At 39.7% G+C, this 25,629-nt stretch overlaps 1 protein-coding gene across 2 annotated transcripts in view; it reads right to left on the bottom strand.

The window, feature by feature from the left end:
- Nucleotides 1–25,629, bottom strand: part of LOC124067002 (receptor tyrosine-protein kinase erbB-4-like) — a 280,015-nt gene that overhangs the window by 35,962 nt on the left and 218,424 nt on the right. The window contains exons 15-20 of one of the 2 annotated variants that reach the window (XM_046403975.1): nt 24,740–24,894; nt 22,406–22,450; nt 19,962–20,094; nt 16,401–16,523; nt 14,824–14,922; nt 10,689–10,874 (exon numbers count right to left, since the gene is read on the bottom strand). In XM_046403975.1, coding sequence (XP_046259931.1) covers nt 10,689–10,874; nt 14,824–14,922; nt 16,401–16,523; nt 19,962–20,094; nt 22,406–22,450; nt 24,740–24,894 — 741 coding nt within the window. The remainder of the gene's footprint in view (nt 1–10,688; nt 10,875–14,823; nt 14,923–16,400; nt 16,524–19,961; nt 20,095–22,405; nt 22,451–24,739; nt 24,895–25,629) is intronic. The other variant, XM_046403976.1, reaches the window with a different exon arrangement.

Below are 25,629 nucleotides of genomic sequence, written 5' to 3'. Positions count from 1 at the left end.
TGAAAATAACAGATGGTGCAGATCCGTATGCATGACCGTATAACCTGACCTGCGCTCACACAGCTACATCAAGAGTCTACACCCGTTAAGAATTTATTGCTAATTGCAGTGAACCGGAGTACGGCGAGGTTGAGATCATTAAAAGGTTTAATGGCATGTTGGTTGTACTTGACTTTGATTGCTTTTTTTTTTTTTTTAACTTCCTCTTCTTGCAGCTACCCTCTATCATCTTAGTAAGTGCATTATTACAACTCCAAAAAAGATTTCTTGTAATTAAATTGATGGTTTGGGAAATGTGCTTAACACACTCTGGGTTCCATCTCGCACTTGCCAATATGTGTTCAGTCAGAAAAATAGGTTCTCGCCAATAAGAAATATGTCAAGTTGTGGTTACAGGAACAAGAATGTTTCAATTACAAAAACAAGAAGCTCTAAAATGTCCTGCCACAATAACCGTGACATGGTAAACAAACATTTATGCAAATGAAGTCAGGGTAATTAATGAAGTAATTATCGCATATTTCTTTTTACAATGTTCTTGTCTTCACATAGAATTAGAACTATGTACACAGAACTTCATATTTCAAAGCATTAGAGAGTTAAAATTGCCGTGCACATGTCCACAGAAACATGGTTGAAAAGCTTATTATGCAACTTACTTAACAGCAAAAATCTGGTTGGGTTGTGATTGGTCAAACCTAATGAAAATTACACACTTTATAGTCAGGTAATAGACAACATTGCACTTCAGAAGTTGTTACTTTGACACATTAAACTTGTAATGGACAGTAGTGCAGCAGGTTTCTCAGTTTGGGTCAGAATCCACAGGAAATGTTTGGGGCCTTTGATCTATTCTGTGCTTTATAATAAACAATCTTACATTCTTACTGTATTATCGCCTTTGTGAGAAATTCAAAATGAACTGCCCAAGCAGCTAAATGTGTAAAATTAGTGTTAAATTTATCTGATAATTAACAAATGTCCCTTAAAACCAATGGCAGATGTACAACAAGTAGGCTAAAAATCACCAATCATCATTTGAGGGGAAACTTCAAGTGTTTTAATCCAAGATGTGTAATTAATACTATAAAAGAGATGGTATAGATTTGCTTCAGGAAGGCGGCGTATGTATGATGGGTCAGTTTCAGTCTCAAGTCCTGCATTCAAAGGTCTGGCAGCTGACTGGCAACTCAGAGGGGCGAGATGTCACAAAGCCTGGCACTTTGTCTCAAGCACAGGGGTGGGCATGTCAACACGGCGTCACCACACACACACACACACACACACACACACACACATATTCATTCATCAGGCTGGTGAGGATGCATCTACAGTGGCGGGCGACTAATTGAAAGTGAAGTGGGTCCAAGCTGTCGCAGCGTTGGCCTTCATCCTACATGGTTAAGAGATGACAAGCTATCCACCAGCTATGGCACCAGCAGCCTCAGCACACACACACACACACATGCATGCACGCAAACACACACATGCACGAGCGCACACGCACACACACACGTTTTGTCGTAGGCTTCATTTGCATGTAGCTTGAAATACTTTAGAGCAAACAAAGATGCGGCATATACTGAAGACTGAATCATCCATAGAAGTTTTACAGATCTCAAATAGTGACCAATATAAGTGGGTGAAAATGACCAAACTCTATTCATTGGGGCTTGTCTTTCACCATAAACCTGCAGGGAAAATGGATCTAAATTTCTATAAAAAGGGCACACTAGAGCATTTACATTGTAATACTAACCACAAAACATTTTTAGTCATTGCTGACATGAAGAGATGCACCTTTTATCTCGTTGAGGCACTTTTACTGCCAAACACTCTAAAGCATAAAATTATGTTGGACAGCTATGAAAGGTCCAGAAAGATGAAAATAATGTTTCTACAAAACTCAGTCTAGTAGCTGAACACAGTTGCAGTTGAGGAGTCTGTAATCAGTTGGGCAGACAAACTAATTTGTGCTGATGTGTAGTCAAAGAGTTACAGGCCAAGATGTCCAAATGCTTCTATGGCCTGCTATAGCAGAAAAAGAAAGGCTCAACAAAAGTTGAAACAAGCTTGAAATCATTGCTGAGCCTTGTTCTTATCCTCAACATTACATTGATACCCAGAATAATCAATAACAATTACAACAGTGCAAAGTGGTTAATTGTTTTTTATCGTGAAGAAATCTCTCGTACATGCCTCGACAGTTTCGTGACTGGATCCCATACTTTTTCAAATGTTGGGTCAGTTGACTTGCTCAGAGAGGCCCGGTACTACAGCCTCCAACACACACACACACACACACACAGAGTACATACACAGTACGTGTACACAGAGAAACAGATCTCTGTTTGCCAGGCCGTGAGTGTTTTCCTCTGGGAAATAAATATAAAATAAGAAGGTGAACCTGTCCTGTAATGAGTAGTGAGAGGAGGAACTATAGGGCAATGTCTTGACATAAACCACAAGATAAAGATATATATCTTGAACACAGCGTTTGAGTGTGTGTGCATGTGTTTTTGTTGGAGGAAAGGTTATGAAGTAGCGAGAACACTTGTTGTTGTTGTGAGTGAGAGTGAGGTAAGCAATAAATGAAAGAAAAACATGTTACACACTTTATATGTTGAGCAATGTCTGCATGGGTGTGTGTGTGCGCTTGTGTGAGGGCATCAAGTATGTATGTGAGTGGAAATCATCCAATCAAATTTTCAGTTTGTTATTGTTTATGTGTACAGGTTTGTATATCTGCGATCCCTAATTTACCCGTTGGAGTGTGTGCGTGTCTGGCAGTCACTCATTAGTGTATACCTGTCTCCCTGAGCTGCCAGTCTCATCCATTGTGTGGGCTGCCTGCAGTCATCCATTTCCCCCCTCTGCCCTACCTGGCCACATCCATCTCCGCTCAGCCAGATGCTGCTGAAAGTGCGTCACCGCCATACGTGTGTGTGAGAGGGAGAGGGAGAATGTACTCCTCTTGGCTTGTTTGTTTGTGCTTTTGATTGACAACATGGCAACCATGAGTCAGAGCAAGCCTAATAGTCTTTGTATATCCTTCTGTCCTTTGTGGCCACTATCTATCTGTTTGCTGCCTCGAGGTTTGTCCTTAAAATGCATTCAGAGGCCATTCCAAGTGACCAGAAATTGTTTTCTGCAGCCACCCTTGTTTTCTGCATTTTCTTAAAAAAATTGACCATTTGCAGGTAAAAAAAGAAAATTGAAAAAAAAAAAAAACCCTGCTACTATTGTTGTAAAACCACAAAGACATCTATCCACCTGTTTCACTTTCTGGGCCACTATAACCCAGGTCATGGTGGCTGCAGACTGAACAAGGTAGTCCAGATGTTCCCACCCTCCTTCCAAGCCCACTCCTCCGGGGAATGCCAAGTTAATGACAAGTTTAGATTTTGACCCTGCAGGAGGGTCTTAAGCACATTCAGGCTTATACAGATGCTGTATAGGCAGGAGCCTGAAAAAACAAGGCTTTAAAAACAAGCAACATAAGCTTTAAATGCTGTTCTCACAGGTAACCACTAAAGGACAGCAGGAACCAAAGTAATGTGCATTGCAATGATGAAGTCTGGAGGTGATAAAAGGATGGATCACTTTTTTCTGGATTTTGCAAATGAAAGGACTGACCTGATCTTGGTTAACCATAGCATAGAAGGACGAAGGTATATTAATTTTAAGTGTTACAGCAGCCAAAAAGAATTTGTCTGCGATTTCGTTTTCTGTGCAAAATTGTGAAGAAACAATTTTAATAAATGTAAAAAATGGCCAAAACACATTTATTAACACACAGATGAAATGCAGTGAGAGGACATTTGATGTGTGTTGAGCCTACAGTGCATCAACATGCCGATATGTGATGGCAGTTCAATCCAATTCCCTGAATCAATTATCATTTCCTTTTATCAGAGGTTTCTTTACCACTCGGCAATACTGATAATGCGGTATATCGCACTTCAACTTGCACTTGCACCATTTACATGAAAACTGAAAAAAACGAAGAAGAATACTACCTTACCAGTCCTTCACTTTGATGAGAATTGCAAGTGATGAAAACATGCATAAAGCTGCTCTCTCAAATCAAACAGGCCTTTCAGGCTGATATTTACCCAGGGGAAGAGGAGAGGTATTCTGGCTGCTAACATTGAATCATGCACTTATTTATGCAGTCATGAAAGACTACCACAAAAAGCTTCAGAATTAATTAGTTTGGAAATGAAAAAGAGGGAGGCAGCTAGAGCGAGAGATAGAGCGAAGGGAAGGGAGACAGGCGGACACTTGTTGACATTTCTAAGGGTTGGTAGTATCAAAGGATTGACGCCTGTGATCTGCTTCTGGCTCTGTGTGTTAACATGCAGTCTTGGAGCAGGCATGCAATCTGCCAATGCTGCTTGGAGTCAAACCTCTGAATGCAATTTGAGTGTTTTCTGCAGGAGATGTGTGGGAGGTGTGAGGGGAAGGAGAATTTCTTAAGTTAGTCACCTGAATTGGGAGGCCAGCATGAACAAAGAAGTGAGATACATATTGATGCATTCAATAGACATGGGGTGGTAACTGCTGGAGAACTCGCTGTCATTTCGTACAGCAAACAACATAAAGCTGCCCATTCATGTGAAAAAAAGGTAATTGTTTTGTTTTGAGAGGGAATATAGCATTTCTTGTTCTTGTGCCAGAGGGAATATGTCCAACCGGTTACCATTTTTTTTTTAAAATATTGAAAAAAAAAACAACCTTGCAGAAATCTGAATTTATTAAGGTAATCTCATCGATTCAAGGTCAGTCCTTAGTTTCCCTGAGTGAGCTGGTATCCTTGAAAAAAAACACAAAACGCTATTCTGGAACATTTTGCATGTTGAATATTTTACTCCTAGCGTGACAGCAAAAAAGTAAAAATGTTCTTTTTATGTAGCAAACATAGTGAATATATTCCTTGAATATATCCAAACAAAAATCAACAAATGAGCACAGTCGGTGTGGCCTACAGCGCAACAGAAGTCATTGACAACTTTTTTTCAGCATAAACAAGTAGCGTCGATAACACGGAATAAGGATTATATCAATATAATCAATCAAATTGTACTGAACATGAAACACAAATAAGTATTTTACAGAGAATAAAACTCATTGAAGCAATAAAAAAGAAGAACAAAAAAGTCATCTAAAGTAAAAATGCAACCAGTTCAGTGCTGTTCAGTAACCAGTAGCTAACTTTTCTGAATTACTAGAAGATTAGTAATTTTTAACTATTGGTCATATGGTATATGCTGCCTGTCTTGTGCAGCAGACAAAAGAGCTGGCAGCATTACCATGAAGCTGACAGTGAGAGCAAAAGTCTGATGAGTGTTTTACTCTTGAGATGACATTTGTGCTTCACTGAATTTTATTCTCTGTGAAATTCTTATTTTTGTTTGATCAAAATGATTTGATTCAAAATGCTTTATTTAATTAGACTGGCGTAAATCTCATCCGTTATGATGGAGGTTGCTCATATAAACATGGGTTTAGAAAATGGAAACACTGCAAGAAATTCAATAGATAGTGGGTGGCTTATCACAATGCTCTGCATACGGTGAGTCAACCCTGCATTATTACCGACATGGGAATAGTTGGACAATATTTGTACCAACAAAAGATAAAGAACTAAAATGAGCATCTGGAGGAGACTGCAGTGTGTTCTTCATACACGAGTGTTCAGAGAGACAAAAAGAAACAAAAATGAGAGAATCACATATTGAAATACAAACAAGAGGAGAGACAGTAGTGGGAGAAAAGGCGGAGTAGAATGGGAATCAGAATGAAGTGAGTTTTCATTGGAACCCTGGGGATGTATGTAATGAGTTGGAGAGAGAGGCATGTTTACCTAGTCTGGTTTACACAGAGAAATGACCCTGTGATACACACTGTGGGGCCCTCTTACACACACACACACACACACACACACACACACACACACACACTTTGGAAGCAATCCAACGCAGTAATGTTGGAGGACAGGAAATTTGCTAGCGAATCTGACAAAAACGATTTTCCCTGTAAAGCTGACTTACATGAAGGATTCCTTCCATATCGGTGTTTTCAAACAGTAGTATTATATCGGCATTGCATTAATGTGGTTATGATGTGTCATCCTGACACAAGTCTCACAGGTAGCGGTACACAAAGTCTTCCTTCAAAGACAGGAAACATGGAGTTGCAACAAAGTTTACAAACACACTCAAATCCAAGTGTGTTAAACACTAAGTGCTGGACAGAAGCTCAACCAAATATACAAAAAAAAATATTCTTATTAACTAACATTCTGGCTAAAATGAAACTGATCATCTGCTTTCAATGCAGTTGAAGGCAGAAAACAATGCATGCATTGCGTGTTTGAATAGTCCCAGTCTGTCTGTTCACAGCTGGCTGCATCAGCCTGAATTAAATAAGTGGATACAGACAGATTTGATTTGATAAAAGTCAAGTGATTGTAAGAGTATAGTGGCTCGTCTGAGACTTTGAAGGCAAACTCAAAAATTTGCATGGTAGGGCTCTATAATTCACCTCATGGGGCTTATGAATGTCTGGGTGAAAGGTAATGGCAATCCATTCCAATGTTTGTTGAGACATGTCACTCAAAGCGACAAAAGTTCACTGCATCGTCTTTAGTCATGATCATGAATGTACAAAATCATGGCAATCCATCCAATGGCTGCTGAGATGTCAGTATGGACCAGTTTGGCTATGAGAAAAAATAATAGTTGATAGAAATTACTGACAAGCACAGTGGGAGTGAAAACAGCTGCAGGAAAATGCAAAATGTGTGGTATTTTGTAGCTTAAATATGTTGAGCTTTAACCTTTTGTCTCTGAAACAGCTGTCCAACACCTGTCAGTTGTGGGTTTTAAAAGCCAGTATATGAATCATTCCTGACTCTAACCACACACTGCATTGACTGAAGCTTCACAATGCAAAAAAGCCCCGGGGCAAACAGTTTTATAGCTCACAAATGAGGGAATCCACTGTAGCAGTGATGCATTGCAAGCTTAAATTGAATAAAGTTAAGTGCATATCATTTCACAAGATGCTGCCAGGAACATGCCAACTGCAAATCACGGGCTTGTTGACAGCTTAGTACATTAAATATCTATTGTTATCAGAGTGTTATAGGATCACTATTTGCCTGTACCAGCAGACATTGTCGTATTTTGTCACTGGCTTTGGTATAACGAGAGATATCAAGCCATTTCTACAGCTAAAAAAATGCTACACTTCCCCTAAACTATTTGACAAATTAGTGTCAGTGCTGTATCATTTAATATAAATAAAAAAATATATATAACATAATTAAATTTAATTTCAAATTGTAATTTGAGCATAAATCCCTTGAGAGGCACCATCTCATCTTCATGGGGCCCCTCAGGCACCAAAACATGACAATTAACAGACATTTTAAACAAAAGTAGTAGCATCAATGAGAACATACACATTAGGGCTCCTCTGCAATGCTACAACACACACACTACATCTGTGTTCTCTGCACAAACGTAGCACACAATAAAATAAATTAACACTGCCAGGCAAAATAACACTCTGCCAAAACAGAGTCTATGTGGAAACTGAAACTGAAAGTAAATACAATCCAAGACAAGGACAAGTACATCTGAGGTGAACAAGCAAAGAAGTCTTGAAGTCACGAAAACTAATAATCAGTCTGAGGGAGTAAAATTACTCCAGTCTGATGGTGCTTTGTAAACTTAAAAGCATATTTCTGAATTCCTTTAGAGATCTCAGGGATTATAAAAAAAGGTGCTGAATATGTCAGCAACATTACAGTGCACTATAATGGGGGCAATAACGCATTCATAAGTGCTTATGATTACACTCATAAACACACATAATGCTTTCTGATGCATCATGTCAACAATCACAAAACATGATAGATGTACTTATAATGAACTGTAAGGGTCAAGGGTCTTATGGATGCTCTCTACACATTTTTTGTAGATGCAAAAATAAGTACTTCACTTTAATTACACGTATGGTGATGATGTATGACACTGCATGAACAATGACAGCATCTGAGTCTTTACTACAAGTGACTGTTAAGGTGTGTATAGGCTCAGTTGGGTATAGTTGAGTACAGAGATTCATAATGTATGACTTTATAACAATCTCTGGTTATATAACAATGCAAGATCATCCATAAGAATGTTGAACAATAATTCATAATAAGTCACATCCATACATCTTCATAGAAAGTGTTACCATTGAGTCGAAGTGAATATGAAGATATCAATTGGAACAAAGAGTTGTATTTAGTATAAAGGACAAAAAAGCAAATATTGTGAAGGAACTGTTTCATGTTTTCTGTTACTACCATAGCACTGCAGTGAAATCACAGTAGAATATATCGTTTTTATTATTGCAGCAAAGGTTCCAAAGTCACACATCTGACACTGTGCCAGTACTACACTTTATACAGATAAACAAGAGGACTAAAGAGTGGGGTGACTAGAAGGAGATTTAAAAAAGCAAGCAGACATAATGAGGAGAAAGTGATATAGTAGGGGCATATGGAAAGATAAAACAGGATAAGAAAAATCAGTCCCAAGGTAAAAAAAAAAAAAAAAAAATCATTCTGTTGTATATCGGAGCCCTGCATGCGTAGCAGCTCTAATGAATCTGCTCATTAGTATGACTCTTGTAGCGGATCTCACACATTAATAATCTATGAATGCGATGGCGGCCATGACAGCGAGGGAGGGTCACAGGGATGTTGTCTCAAAGAACGGAGCCCTGTCACTTGCAAGAGTCTTGAGAGCCCCCGTAAGTCCCTTCGTGACTTGATTTACACATTAGTGATAAAGATAATAAAATAATATGCAGGAAAGACGCTCGACTCAAGTCTGGGGTTAAGTTATCATAAGCGCTACACGTGGGAATGTTGATGATGTTGATAGCCCAAATCACCTTGTTGGCATTATTAAGGTAAGTCCATTGCGTAGGACACTTTGTGTTTCTGTGAGCGTAACTCCATGTGTGGACCTTATGAACCGTGGCCCCTACTGGCTATTCCCAAGAGCTGTAGCCAATCACTGAAAACACTACAATACATGCTTGAGACACACAATAACAGTGGTAAATAATACATCATCATACCCTTTATGAATTATACATCTCTCCTTGTTGACAACAGATCACAGCAGGCATACATTTATTCATGTGTATATAGCCAATCTACATCCTTTTTCCACTAAGTAATTTGTGTGATTAATTCCATACCGTGAAAATATTTGTGTTACACACTATGGGATGTTTGTCAGCGTGGCACGACTTACTGCATGCTCTGATTGGCTTTGGTATAAAAAAAGCACTTTATGTGATATTATTGTAACTGTGTCCCAGCGTTTAATTGATGGTTTAATACTTCCCCATGGCAGCTCACTGGAGTACTGCCTTCCTCTGATTTAGCTAAAAATGGAAACAGAAATATTTGTCCAAGATATTAAAACTGGGAACTGCAACGATTGCTGAATCACTTCCATTCTGCTGTTCTCTTTGCTTTTTAACCAATATTTTGCTCTCCGTGTATGACAATCTCATCAGACTTCTTACAAATGCAGCACGTCTGGAGAAATAATTACATCATATGATCATCATATCATATTCTGCAATCCAAGGCAATGACCCTGCAATAAATACCTTTTACTGATCAATAAAGAGATAGAAGAGAAGAAATATGTTGCAGTGATCTGAGCGCCTGTTGTTTTTTATCCACACGCTACAGACACGTAGATACAGGGACATCATTACTGGGTGTATCTGTCACCTATTAATATTGACAGCTAGATTAAGACCAATTACGATGCACCCATACATCCATGATCCCGTGACACTGAGCTCCCTGCAACCCCCACTCCCTGACCAAAGTCAATTAAGGCTTTGAATAATTTACTTCAGTTCTTCAGAGAGGCTGGCAAGGGGCACATCTGTCTGCTCCACACACTCCAGCACACTCTCTTTACCAAACACTTTACCAAATAACTTGTCCGTAGCTGTGGCTTCCAGCCCATAGACAAACACAGATATCTTATTTTCACTACGGAAGCAATGCATTCATTTACTTGGCCTCTATTAGCCGAGACATGTTCTAAAAAGGCATAAGGGTGGTTCACTGCTTGTGTGCCCATGTAATCCAAAGCAAATTCAAATATTTGTATGGTAAGATTTCAAAAGGGGCATGAGTGCATGACAGCCAGCTACAACACAACACAAATATGTCAGAGAACGGACGTTGAAAGAGAGAGAGAGAAACAAATTTCTCCTTACTAAGTAAGGAAAGAGTAACATTAATGAGAGAAACAAGTAAGTAAGCAAAGATACAAAAAACATATTTGTGGATCAAAAAATGACAAAGCTGACTTATATAAGTTTAAATCTTGCAAAAATTGCTTGTACTATTGCATTATTGGCTAATCTTGAAAACTAATAAATATAAAATCCACAGTCTGAAGCAGAAAAGTTCAGCGGCTGTCAGGTTTGTTCCAGTCAAAGCAGCAAAAAAGGCAGCAGTCAGTGTAGTCAGTCTATCGTTAATAAATCTATTAATTCTAAAAACAACCTTTAACTAATCTGTCCAACCACCAAACCCGCCAACCACACAGCAACTAAAAGAACTAACCAAAGACCTTTTTCATCCTTACCTTGGCAATCTGGACACACCAATTCAGCAACAGTTGGGATCCAATGTTGTCCTTGTGCTCGTGCACATAGTCGAGCAGGCACCCATGAGGCATCAGTTGTGTGACCAGCTGGATGGTGGGACTGAGGCAGACGCCCAGCAGGCGAACCAAGTGGGGGTGCTCCATGCTAGCCATGATCAGGGCCTCCTGAATGAGACAGAAACACACTCAGGCATGTGGTTGAAAGGGGTTGAGGATGGATGATGACATTCAGAATAGCATAGCAACAGATTCTACAGTGCGGTTTACCTTGGGCATCAGCCGACTGCGTTATAAATCGCAGTCATGTTCCCTCTGTGGTCTTGGATAGCTTTGTGTTTTATGTTTGTACTTGAAATTCTTTTCTGAAACAAATTTTTTGGAGCTGTACATGAATCGTGCTGTTACATATAGAAATATTTCTTTGATTGGGGTTGTGATTGTGGCGTATGTATGCAAATACAGTCAAAGGCAAAAATAGACCCTCATCTATTCTATGGAATTATGCAACCACCCAAGACACCTTAGTACATGCGTGCACACACACACACACAGTGCATGGTGAGTGCAGGGGTTATATGATGATTCATCATTAGATGGATAGCTGTGCTATAAGAATACACAACAGAAGTGGAGGAGGTTGTGTGTGCACTGGGGGGGGAGACTGATAAACAGCATGAACCCTGACAGAGAGATACGACCATATACAGTTGAGGATTTACATTATATGGCTCACGTATCACAACACTTGCAAAATCAGATCCCTGCACATGTGCTGGAGATGTCCAGTGACTACAGCCCATATGGTGCATTAAAGGATGATGGCAAATCAGACAAAAGTCCCTGAGAGGCTCAGTTGTTCTGTCTGCCTGCTGTTTGACTGTTAGGACAGGATTCCTTTCATGTAAATCTCTTCTCGCTGTCATGTGAGACATCCTTAGACATCTTAACTCTTGTATGCATGGGCATCTAAATAAGTAAGGGTGAAGGGATCAAAATATGGATTTCACTCTATGAGTATAGTTCCTGACTGAAATAAACCAATACTACAGCATCCTGTGGTACATTTTTATACAGTCTTTTATATCTAAATAACAAAGCAGAGCCTGTTGGTTTTGCACAGTAAAATCTACAGTAAAGGCTCCAATTGAGCAAAGACTAAAAAACATTTGCCTTTTAGGGTTTGTTAAGATTTAATCAGTTTTGTTTAACTTGATTTACCTCAAACAAACAAAACCGAACAAAACCGTATATGTCTGTATTTAGGTACTATATCTATTGACACATCCAGTACAAATACACAGCTAAAAATCTTATGTGAAAAAGTGGATTTTCATCAAATCACAAAAGGTCTGTGCTCATTGTTTGTTCACTCTCTCGAGAAAGCATTCATTGGTAATTTAAAATAAGTATCTCAAAATGAAATGAAGTGATCCTTGTCTTCGTCTTTAAAAAAAAAAAACCTGAAAAGTGCCATAACCAAACCTAAATCAGTAATTGAGTAATTGCAGTAAATATGTTACCAAGTAAGCAACGAGTAAATTAACATCTGGTCCAGATTTGTAATCTTAATATACACATCCAATGCCACTGAATTTCTGATTTTCTAATATTTTTGTTGATGCTTGAAATATTTTATTGTAAGTAACAAGAACGAATTATGAACAACAGTAGGTTTTCTTTTTCTTTGAATGAGCAGTAAGACACAGCAAAGCACTTAGTTTCATTGTCGCACTTTATAGTACGCGTGTATTGTACTGTTGGAATACTCTAATCTGTTTCATATTTCAGATAAAAACGTTACTGAAAAGAACAGAACATAATCTTCTTCATACATGGGGGAAAACAGCATTACAGCATTCCAAGGACAGACCACAAGGGTTTATCCTGCTTCAGTGAAAACAAGCCTTGAGCACAAGTTTGGCTTTGAAAAGGAGTAACGGACTGTATCAAGCCCTGTCTGCCTGTGGCCAGTATTATGATTAGATATATACACACACACACACACACACACACACACAAACACACACATGCCTCCATATAGATGTATGACAGTCTTGGCTCGGTATTGACTCCCTGTGCTCACATTTGGGCCAATTTGAATGCCCTGTAGAAGGAGAAGTTTCCCTTTCTTTGAGTGGCTCACAGGTAAGGATTGAGAAACACACACACACACACACACACACACACTAAAAGACAATCAATCCTTGGTGACATTCTTCAAACAGTCAGTGGCCACTGAGTGTGGCCTGCAGCTAGAAGGTCACCAGTCAGAATCCTCAGTCTGGCTGTGAAAATATGGATGGTTAAAGTAGATGAATGGCACTCTTCTTTCCCTCCGTAACTACCTGATGTTCCCTGGAGCAGAAGCTGAGCCCCCCAGCTGCTCAGCAGTCAATAGCTGGAAAAATACTGTGTGAAACACTTTGCAACTGGGTGAATGTGAAGTAAGGTATCGCTGGAAAATAAGGTGGAAAAACAAATAAACCAAGCAAATTTGCTGTGTTTTGTGCCTAACTCTGTCGCTTTATCAGTTTTACTCTAGTTTATCTTTGTGCTTTCCTACTCACCCAATCACATTCTCAGGTACATTATAAATTTGTAAACAATATGATTTGTAAACACTTTTACTGGCATATCCAGCTGTCTACTAGTCCTCCACTGCCTGGGTAAGTCCTCAGTCAGAAATATGCTATATAGACAAAAGTATTGGGATGGGGCTGTTTTTCAGGTGTTTTCCAGTGAAGGGAAATCTTAATGCTTCAGCATACCAAGACATTTTGGACAATGCTATGCTTCCTGCTTTGTGGCAGCAGTTTAGTGAAGGCCCTTCTCTATTCCAGCATGACTGTGCCCCAGTGCACAAAGCAAAGCTCCATAAAGACATGACTGGATGAGTTTGGTGTAGAAGAATTTGACTGGCCCACACAGAGTCCTGACCTCAACCCCATCCGACACCTATGGAATGAACTGAAAGGGAGATTGTGAGCCAGGCCTTTTGGTCCAACATCTTTTCCTCCCTTATGAGGACTTGTATATAGCTGTATATTGTACTATGTTTACTGTACTTTGTAAATTGTTAATTTATTTTAACTCTATACACTTTTTGCACTCTTTTTCTGTTCTTGTGAGCTGTCACGACAAGTGAATTTCCCCACTGCGGGATCAATAAAGTTCATCTTATCTTATCTTATCAGTGCCTGACCTCACAAATGGCTTTTTGTGTCATGGCAGACACACATCGGGAGAGATGTATACATCAGGCGATGTACAGTGCATGTGATGTGGTACATGAATATGCACTGCGTATCAGTTTGCATCTCCACCCCTCTCTATAGGGCACATGTAAAGTATATGCATAACACCTTTTTGTCCCCCGATATGTTGTCCCTTCTGATTGTCAGACAAGCTATCAATGCACAAGGAGCATTACATTAAACACACATAGGACATTCATCAAAGATGTCCTGATAAAAATAGAAATGCTAACACTCCAAAACTCTTCCTCTTACGCTGTCAAACTAAGTGCAAAACATGAGTGCAATTGGGTCGCTTTCAGTGTGTGAGTGCTCGCCGTGTCTGTGCGTGTACGTGCGTTGATGGGGGTTATTTCATCTGCATTGCATCATCACAGGGTAATAATTTTGATTTTTTTTTTTTTTTTACTTTTCCTTTTGAAATGAGCCAAGCTGTGAATGTTTTATAAATGGGGCCTTGTGCACAGTGTGTGTGTGTGCGCGTGTGTGCATGTGGGTGTGTGTAAGGGTCCTAGGGGCCCCTGATGGCTTCTCTTCTGGTGCCTATAGGGTCCAAACTTAGATTTCAATAGCATCATTTCACAAACAGAGTTGGTGTGTAATACTTGTTTTAAAAATGGCTGAGAAATGGTTTTAATGTTCTGATGACTGGTCACATCCCAGCACTTCACTGTGTGTCTCCACGCAATGTCTTGATAGGGTATATGCTGTATCTGCTGAACTGATCTGACCGCAGCATGAAATTCTATATTAAAAAAAATATGACCTGAGAAAATCTGTGGAGAACTACTGTCACATTTCTGCCGATGGAAAATTAACAAGAGGAAAAAGTTTAAATGCAGTTTTTTAGGGATACTCACGTCCATGAACTCCACATTAGCCTTGGGTCCAGTGGCTTCATTTAGGATTTTAATGGCTACAGGAATCTTCACCTTTTCACCCTCTGGGATCCAAATACCCTAAAGAAATGCACATGCACACAAACAGATGATGTGTCATTACACTGAATGGAAGGTGAAAAAAACTCCCATTCAGTCAGCATTTTTGTAAAAGAAAGATGTGAAATATTTGAATGTAAGGGATCTCAGTTAATAAATTTAGGATATTTCATCCTGAATCATACTTTGTCAGTTTTCCTAACCATCAAGCATGTTGTATGATAAATGGTTATTTTTCCCTTCTTAAAGACTTGGCTCTAAGACTATTTAATCATTTTGAAGGTGGGATTACAGTGATACAGCAGCTACCCAAGCAGTCGTTTAGCAGGCTTTTAAAACAGCAGAGAAATGAAACTCCTGAAAGTTTTGTCCAACTGTGTCTCACCTTTTGTTCTGCCATGATGTCATTACATACCCTTAGTGACAGGAGGCTCAACACATCTGTAATGTCAAAGGAATGCCTTCCGAATGTATAGGACTAAAAGTGCACTGCGTAAATCAGACTGTACTCAACACCTCCCGTTTTAAGCACATTGTTCTCTTCCAGGTTAGTCTTACAAATGGTGGTAAAAATGGACTGATTACCAGTTCAAGCAGCCCTCTGCAGTAATCTAACATAATGTTCATTCTGTGTTCCTTGCCATTTTAGAGTATCTCTAAAGCCTGTTAAATGTGTTTAATGTATTAAAACTGACTTGCATGCTTGTGTTCCTACACAGGCGTGTATCATTATGTGTGGCAGCTTGTGTAATGAGAGAGTTATATTGAAGTATTTTGGTGAAAACAGAGGTGAGCAGCAAAGCAAAGCACTCAATTTACAAGTCAGTCTGAATGCTGACGCTCTGAGTTGTGCCTGAAATAATAAGATAATACAATCAAGCAGTTGTTCCTCAGCCCTGGAAGGATCCAGTGGAGGGGGGATTTAGGTAGCTCTCTGGTGTCTCCTGGCCACCCAATGAAAACTGTCTGGCTGACTGAAGAGACTCTGAATGGACTGTATATTCTTACATGAGGAGAGATGCTTTCAGAGTCTCCTGGGAAATGTGCGAGGCATTGCTTTGAAAAAGGACATCTGGGCTCCTGCCATACCTCTGACCCAGAAATGTGCCATAATGTGAATGGATGGATCTTCAAAATGACAAATGATGATTTCAGTGAGAGAGAGTCTGTTCTTTGTAATTCCAACTGTGTCTTTTTCTCCCTCTCTTCAGCCAATCATCACACTGGTGGTGACCTCAGCAACCTCTTATTTCACTGTAACCCCGGGGGTCCTAGTGTCTACTATTACTTATTCTTTTCATCCTCAGCCTCCAGCCTTCTGTCTCATTTCCTGTCATTAATGATCCTGCAACATGTCTCTTTTTTGCCTTCCTTTTATCTGATATCACATCATGGTCTTAGGTTTAGGAGTATAATGATTTATTTGGTCACGTACAAACTGAAACACATGGAAACAGATAATGTGATCTTATTTATTTATTTATTTATTTATTTTTTACCTTATAGACAGTCCCAAAGGCCCCAGAGCCAAGGATCTTGACCCTTTTGAGTTCTGTCTCCTTCAGGATGCGAAGCTGGGCCTGGTTAGGTGCTGTTCCACTCGGTGTTAAAGGTTCCACCAGCTAAAAATACATCCAGTTAGACAGAAGTCATTAAGTCAAGCCAAGCTCCGTACAATGACATGCAGTCTTTGTGCACACAGTTCCTCTCCTGTATACAACAAAACAGTTCCATGTTGAACAGTATGTGTCTGACTTTTTTCACCTGCCTCACTTCTTGTCCTTCGCACTAATTGGCTCTTGTTTTCACTGCTCAATTACCTGAACAAGTTCACCTGATCACTCCTTATTTAAAGACTGCACTCCCTCTCACTCCCCTTTTCCCCTTTGCATGTGTAGTCCAGTTCTGGTAAGTGGAATCTTATTGTTTACTGGTTGTGCCATACCCAAGCTAGTTTAACTGAAACTTTATTTATCCTCATTTCTGTAAGATGGTCATAAGACTAATTTGACAAGTTCATTTGAGATTCAACAACATGTATTTCGTGCTCGCTTTATCTTCATAAATGCAGCTCCTCTGAGCTTTAAAGAAAAAAACCTTTGTTCAGAGAACTGAAATCTTGGGAGTCTCCAGGCTTTCATAAACATTCTGATCCAATACCCATGATAGCCAACCTTTCATTCTAAACCTCCTAATTAACAACAGAGTGGGTTTTTATCATAGATGCACAGTCGCTAGATAAGGCCCTTCAAAGTTCTGGCTGTATCTCAACCTCATGCTCATCCAGAATATTATAAAGTCCAATATTGTGGAGCTAGAAGTGCTGCACGTCAAACAGAAGCCACACATTGTCCAACATCCACACACTGGCCGCATGTTGATCGCCCGGAGAGACAAAAGACAAGAGAGACACAAGCTGAAATTGAAATCATGAAGGAACTTTTAGAGACAACGAGTGCTATTCAGTCCCTCATGGATAGCTTGTCTATTCATTCGTCCTCCTAACATTCAATCCAGCTCCAAGTCAGTTCTGGTCCTCTACAGGGAACAGACCTAAAACTAATGAAACCCTGACCCACATAACATTCTTCACATAAGGACATTTCTACTAACATACTACTTACAAGACTGTTCCTCCGATCAATGGCAGAAAAGACGTTTTTTAAAAACTGTGACCTAATTTCACGGAAGTCATGCTGTGAAACTTAGCTTTTATCATAATTGATCAACAACTGCTGTGGAGCTACCAGAAATTCATTTTTCTTAGAAAAAAAAAAATCATTGCTTAAAATTGTAAACTTTGAATTTGCTGTATCTAATTAAAGTTGCAATTGCTGTTAATCTTATCATCACAACATACATAGTATTAATTAGTAACTGCCCAGTGACAGTGGGCTTACAATGACATTTTTCCAACAAGACAAATCCACACCCTGGATTGCCATTACCATTTCACAGTCACAAATGAGAAATGTAATGGGTGAGGAGAAGAGGGAGATGGAGATAGATGGATAATTGTGGATCCTGAAAAGGAGTTGACACTTTTGTTGTCTCATTACTGCTCAAGTGGAGGAAGGGAACAATTTAATGGCAAGAGAGGGAGAAACATATGAGCGGAGGGACCGGAGGAAGATGTGGAGTGGATGAAAAACTGTGGCAGAAACAAAAACAAGACAGCGATGGAGAAGTGAGCGGCTGAATTAGTCAGAGGATGCAAAAGTATAAAAGGGGGAGCAATATAAGGAGAATTAAGAAAAGAGGGGAGGATTAGAGTGGTGGAGTCGGGGCAGAGAGGAGAAAACAGAGCGAATGTGTAAATCAGGGAGGCTGTGGTCGGCAGCTTCTGTCCCTCTGGCTCCTGGTTACCGTTTGATTAAAAAAAAAATAGCCATTCTTCATTTAAATGGAATAACAAATCAGCGTCTGCAGGGTGGAAACAAGAAAGGAGGGAGCGACACACACACACACACACACATACAGATACGCACAAGCAAACATACACACACACACACACACACAAACAATACAGATGTCTCCATACAGTCCACACCACTGGATGCTATTCCACCATGCAGGGAGCTGTCCAGCATCAGTGGAGCTGAGACTGTGTTACAGCTACAGTGCAGCACATTGGAGCTGTCCACTGACTCACTGTGCAAGCCGGTGCTGAAACCCAATCATAAGGGGATGTATTCACTCAAACTACATGTACTTATATGTTAGAATTACTGTTATGTTAGTTTTACTACAGCTGACACATATCTCGTGCCAACTGACAACAGAATGATGAGGAAATTTCACGGCGTTAGTTGCGTTAGTAATCATATCTTACTATAATTATCATAATGTAATGGGGAAAGTTAAAATGGCTTAGATTGCTTAAACATAATATCAGTTGGTTAAGAGTTAAATCCTATTTTGTAAAGCATAACTGCATGTATTTACAAGTGAGAGTGAGCATCGTTGTAAAAGGCCTGTTGCTTTACATCCATATCCTTTGAACTGCTTTGCAAAGAAGAGGTTTCTTATAAATTATGCTTATATTTAAAATAAAACTAAACTAAACCTGTTTTGGCAGTTCAGATGACAGCACGTTCTATCTTTGCAATAAGAATGGCGGCAGACATCTTCCTCATGCAGGACTGCTTTCCTTTTCTTGTAAAGCATTCCTCATTAGCTATATAATGTTGTTGAACATTTGTGCATGCAACACAAACAGAGTCATCTAGGTAATCATGTGGCGGTATAAGTGTCGGTCATATAGAGCTGCAAGTGTAATGATAAGCCATATCTAAGCTATTTTGTCATTATCCAAGCTATGAGCAAGACACTCAACTCATACTTCAGTGACGCTCTGACGAGAGAGCAAGCAGTGAAACAAGGCCTGATTCTCACTGTGGACGCACAAGTGCATTAGATTATGTACTCTTCCTGTTTTAACACAAAGGAAGAGTGCTTTCTCCCCTTCTAATAGCGTGGTCCCTTACCTCTTCCGAGCATAAGAGTCCTCTCCCATCTACTATGGCAAAGTCAACACCTGAGCCTCTGAGTTTCTGACACTTTGCACCTCCGCAGTCACCATCTGGAGATATGAAGTCTCATTGTCTTTTCATTATTTCAGTTTCTGCTTTCTGTACATTATGTGCCCAGTGTATGTGCAATGAATGCACACACACACACACACACACATCCTGCTATATTGCAAAGACCTAAAGACTTGCAAGCACACACACATACATACACAAAATGTGATCACATAACTCAAATGAACACCTTTGGGTTTTTGCTCATATTTTCATCTTGTTTTCTTCTCAAATTAATAGAACATTTCTCCCAAAGACTGTCAGTTATGTGCAGAATGTGTCAAAGACAATTCTGTCATCTTACTCTTCACCACTCTACTCTTTTCTCCAATTTAAGGAAGGGAACTGCCATGCAAACGTTGCCGGTTGCCTCTGACTCTCAGTCACGCAGACTCTTTAGAATACATTAACACCCAGTGCTTTTCGCAGCAACTTCTCTCTTCTTGCGATGTGTTTGGCAGCTACCGCTCGGCTCACCTCTGTCTCCAGGAAGCGACGGAGGGCTCTCTTCTTCTTGATGTTCTTTCGCCGCACAGACACTGCTATGCTCAGCACCATGATCACCACCATGAAGAGGCCGCCGATCACCCCGGCCGCGATCAGGGGGGTTCTGAAGACAAGAAGGTGAAGGGAGGAAGAAGGAATAAAATAAGCAGATGACTGAAGAGAATGCAAGTGTTAAGAAAGCATGGGTTGAACAGTTTAAGTATGACAAAAAAATAACTGGCATCATGTTTATAGAGCCACGTGCATAAAAATGAGTAAGAAAATAAACAAACACACTAAAAACATGTTTCTCAAGTATATGCTTATGGGGGTGAGTTCTGGTAACAAATATCCATCCAAACTGTCTCATTAAAATCGAGACTGAGATCAAAAATATGGAAATAACCATCAAAGTGAAATCTCAGCAATACACCGACGCTGTCATTTGAAATCAAGCCTCTCAATAATTTCCCTAATATGCTAACCAGACCGTCTGCAGAGTTTGCTGCAGAAATGAGCAAGAAAAGTTGGCTTTCCAATATACAAGCACCTCTCCACCTCTCCCTTTTTCATTTGTCCAAAATCAGTGAAGTCTTTTTATTCAGGACAGTCTCAGTTTAATCACAATTTGCAAGGACACGGCTTATTAAATGTTATCACCATCAGTCAGCTCAAAAAGGAGAAGCTCAAAATAATAATAATAATAATGATAAACATGAAAAAATCACATTCATATTTATTCATTGAAATGAAAGATCTTGTTGTTTTATAATCACGTGATAACCGAAGTATCATTGCTTTTTAGAAAGCATATATCACACAAATTAAGCTCCTTTGTTTGTGCTCTTCAATAATATCTTAGTTTTAAAGACCACAGATGGACAATGTTTGCAAAAAAAAACCCAGAAAAGCCACAAATAGGAAGACCAATGACGATTTGACGCATGACCAGATGTCACTGTAGCATCAAGATCCACTATAGATGTCTAATTCAATCTGCACGCTTCACTTACATGCTCTTTCCAACTGACATTAGCAGGTCCCCTGAGTAATCATATGAATTCCAGCAATACTATAAATGTACTCCTAAAGATCACCACGCAAGCCATTTGTGCTTGGTTGGTGATGCATCTGACCACATTAAATGCAATGTTTCCCCACCATTACCATTATCAGAATCTAAAAATGTCTGTTCAAGGACCCAGTCTGGGGATGCTGAGACACGAGACATCAGGCAGCTGAACAAAATGGAAAAGAAACTGAATTTAAACATGTTAGATGAGGTATAGCTCGTCAGTTTCATCAGACTAAATATTACTTAAGTGACAGGGAGTGATTAATCCAGTTTAATCATATATGCACACAATCACTATACAGGATGCATGTTAATACCAGGTGGAACGTTGGCCTTTGAAGGCTTAGTGTAATCATGTATTTCCGATAAGCCACTCTCAGTCGTGCACAAAAGCCGATACCTTCAACAGGTAACAGATTTACGAGATGTGTGACACTTCAGAGGAGGCAGCTAAGCCCCGGGGTTAGCTGGGAATCTGCTGCTGTATCCTAGTCACGGCTATCGGAGATCTGATAAGAGCCGATCTGTTCCAGGGGTCAGCTGATAGCTACAGTAAAGTCCCCATCGGCTGAACTTCCTCTTCATCCTGCTGGCTTTGTCTCAAAGACTGTTTCAGGAGGAAATTTTTGTATGTGTTTTTTTTTCTCTGAAATTATTAAGGTATCTCCTTCAACATTGATTGGCTTTAGTAAAAGTAAATATTTATCAGTGAACGGTTATCATTTTGTCTCTTTGTGCTTAATTTTGCATGGCTCTTTCTGAACAGCCACCATGTCAGCCTCTCGCCATGCTGCCATTCAGTCTGAATGTGTTTCAGTTTATTTAATCTGTTTAAAGCCAGACATTATCTTCTAACATTTAACTGTACCGTCCTGCACGGATCTGATCTTTATTTGGCTGCACCATTGTGCTGCACATCTCCAGATCCACAAATAAGTTCTGTTGTTTTGGCGGCTCAGACTGTTTCTTATTTTATTTCTTCAGAACATCCCCCCAAAACACAACCCAACAATTTTCAGCACTGCTTGATGCCAAACTGTTTCTTGTATGAAATCCATTTGCTGTAAACTGTTAGCGGCATTTTGTCCCAGCCCCCCCAGGCTCAGAATGAAATCTAAAGCACTATCAATTTATCAAGAACCAGGCAAATTGCTTGTACACAGACACACACACACAAACACACACAAGCATGCTTGCACAGAGAGGCATTAAGGACACTCACAGGGATTTTGGGCCTTAGAGCAAAGCCATTAATCAGAGAGTTTGCTTACTCTGTTTGTGTGTGTACATGGTGTGTGCTACTGCGTGGTGTGTTTGTATGCTCTAATACGGGAGCAATCCGAAGAAAAGAATTTGGTACCTGTCCATCCATCCAATGCAGTCTTGTAGTCTTGGTCCAATGCACCTAAATAAACAAATACAGGCAAAAGCAAAAACGACCAAAAAAGTTAAGTTAGTAACAACAACATTTATAGCCAAGTATCTGAGAGCCTGTAGTGAGTTTAACAAAGCAATAAACCAACTGATGGCGAGAGTGAAAACTCTTTCACATCCTGTGTTCATCCAACCTGTGTTGGACGTTCTTAAGCAAAACCTGATGACCTGCCTTATAAGCTTTCGACATCCCATTTACACAACATTTGGGTTTGGGCTGAGTGTGTGGCTCCTCTCTGCATTACACCCATTCATATGATATAGGCTAAACGTCCCAGCTTTTCATATGGCATGATGGAGACTAAAATAGTGCTCCATGTTGTTAATAAAACAAAAACAAACCCCTAACAATTACATTACTAAGAGTATTTTCCCTTGGTAGCCTTTGTCTACTTAGCTCTACTGAAAATGCAGCACACGTAATACAAGACTCCGAAGGTCACTCATACTGACTAAAATTAGATTTTTTTATGCAGGAATAAGAGTACACATCTTAGTCTGCAGTCTGCACACATGAATTAGATACTGATATATAATAATAATAATAATAATAATCATATATAATAATTTATAATATATAATAATTTCATTGCCCTTCATTATGAATTAGCAAAACCCTTTGGTAGAAATGTTATAAATTTGCCATTTCAGTGTTACAATATTATTAATATATTCAGTCATTACCGCGAGCTGCTTTAAGTAAAGCCAATTGCTCAACAGTGCATCAGAATACATTTTTTGCAGTACTTTTTATCCGTCAGTTTAATAATCTGTCAAAGTAACTTGTTTGATGCAAATCCCTGAGTCTGCATGTGAATATAAACCAGACTCAATTGATTATTTGTCCATCGTGCCCGTCACTGCTGTCTGTCACAACATAACAAGTATTATATCAAACTATCACCTGATGTTTTTCGCAAGTCATAGACTTTGAAGTAGCACAAACGACTGAAATGTCATTACTGTCTTTCTTTCTCTCCTTCCTCTTTCTATCGCTTCCTTTTCAGTTCAATTCAGCTCAGTTCAACTGAGTTTAATTCAATTCAGTTCAAATTCAGAGTCAGTCTTCTTCAGAGCTGTTTTGTTTGCCGAGTGCGAAGATCACGATGCATCAAGTTCTTTCTCCATTCAGCTCTAGCTTTAAGCTCTGCAGCTGTTTCAAAGCCATGTGCAGGTAAAGCAGCAAACAATGGCATCAACAAAACTTGAACACGGGAAGCGGAGTTCTGATCTAAAGCCTGTGTAACAGATTACAAAGCGACATTGTCATCTGATGAAAAGAAAAGATCTCCGCTTGGAATTTTGCCAGTCCTCTTGTATTGGTGCTTTAAATCTCCCATGTGCACTTAACACTGGTGTTATCAAATGCCACATCTTAGAAACTAAATGCTAAGTCCAAAATGTAGTGGCTCATTTGAATGTTTAGAAGTAAGAGACAGCAGATTCATCCCCGTTTCTGTTCCTTTCCTTCCTTGTCTTTCTCTCTCCCTCCCTCGGCTTGTTTTTTGCGAGGCGGATCTGCTTATGAAGCCATACCTGTGACAAAGTGTCAGCCTGGTGTTTTCCATTTACTACTACATTGTTATGCTTGAGCGAGCTGGAGGCTGTCACTCACAAAAGGAGAAATAACACACAAGGAAGTGACATAAACTCCCTGTGGAGTTAAATATAAAATGATGTCTATCCAACCCTTGTTGAATATTACATTGAGCGATCAGTGGCTAGTGAGCGACGGTGAGTAGCAAGGTACTTCACTGACTCCTCTCGCTTTCATTCTTCCTCTCTTCTCTCTCATTTTTTGCTTCCCTTCTCTGTTTATTGCTATCTTTTCTTGCAATGAAGATTTCGTAACAATATTCCAGTAGCTCCAGAAAATGGCACAGCTTGTTCATTGACTCCTTGCAGGGCTAGTTTGGTAAGCTACAACAGCCAACCAACCAACCAAGCAATAAATTAGCACAGTTTTTCCTTCAAACAGATTTGTGCCATCAACTTCTCTCTCATGACTGTCTGCAAACCTCTTTCTGTTTTACTATTGTGCTTTTTGTTTTCTGTACTTGTTGGCTCCTGACGGTGTGAAAACAGTTTACAGAGGAATTTGCATGTTAAAGCTAATGTCACGAAATTGATGTCACCTTCCAACTGAAGGAGTTGGACCTTACCAATAATTACAGTGAAGTAAGTACCTCTGATTTATGAAGAAATGACTGAGATGTCTTACTTTGTCTTACTGAGAAGTACCTGCTCTGACTGTACTTACCCTTGGGTGCAGTTGGCATGGCAGGGATGGCATTCATTGTTGGCCTCTGCGTACTTGAAAATAAAGCTGTTGGCACCTTGCAGGCCATCAGGACACTTTTCCACACAATTAGGACCATCCTTGAAATGGAGGCATTTCACACAGTGTTCTGGGCCCTGTGGAGTGAAGACAAAAAAGTACTGTTATTTTCATATGCACATAGTTATTTTTTGAAAAATGAAGTAGCTCTGAAGAAAATGCATATAGCACGCTTACACATAACCATCCGGGAGGTTGCCATTTAGAAAGGCACTTAACAGACGATTAGTATTGCGACTATTATGCAGATGATGGGTCACATCAGGCCTGTTCTTTATCAGTCTGAACATTGCATTAGAGCCCAATTCCAGCATTAATGATGACAAAAGACAAAGGTTGTTACTAGGCAGTCAACTCCTCCTGCAAAGTTTATTGGGAGAGAGAAAATGCTCTTTGCAACATGCACACTTATCATAGTGTGTCCAGCTTTCTCTCACGTGTTTTGGAGGCGTTTTGATTCCAAACTTGTCTCCTGTGTGTAGAGAGGACATATTGCAGCTATACATGACATGATAAAATCAGGCATAAAGGACAAATCTATGGTGTCACAAATTTAGGGAAAGAGATATCTGCTTCAGTTTGTAATGTGGTCTGATTGATGGGTGTTTTTCTACATCAATAACTTGCCAAGCGCAGGTTTCGTAGCGGCTTTTGAGATTAAATTGTTGTGCTTGAGTCTGCGCCACAGTGAAAACTTGAGAGCTAAAGACAGAAGGTTAAGAGAGTGAATGAAGAGACAAGGAAACAGAATTATTGTAGGGTAAAAAGGGAAAGCGCGGATGAGACAGAAAGATTGGACATGGATGCAGAGT

Source organism: Scatophagus argus, chromosome 11 (genome assembly GCF_020382885.2).
Source record: "Scatophagus argus isolate fScaArg1 chromosome 11, fScaArg1.pri, whole genome shotgun sequence".
NCBI lineage: Eukaryota > Metazoa > Chordata > Actinopteri > Scatophagidae > Scatophagus > Scatophagus argus.
Note: the sequence above shows the minus strand (reverse complement) of the source record. Positions and strands in the feature narration are given on the sequence as shown.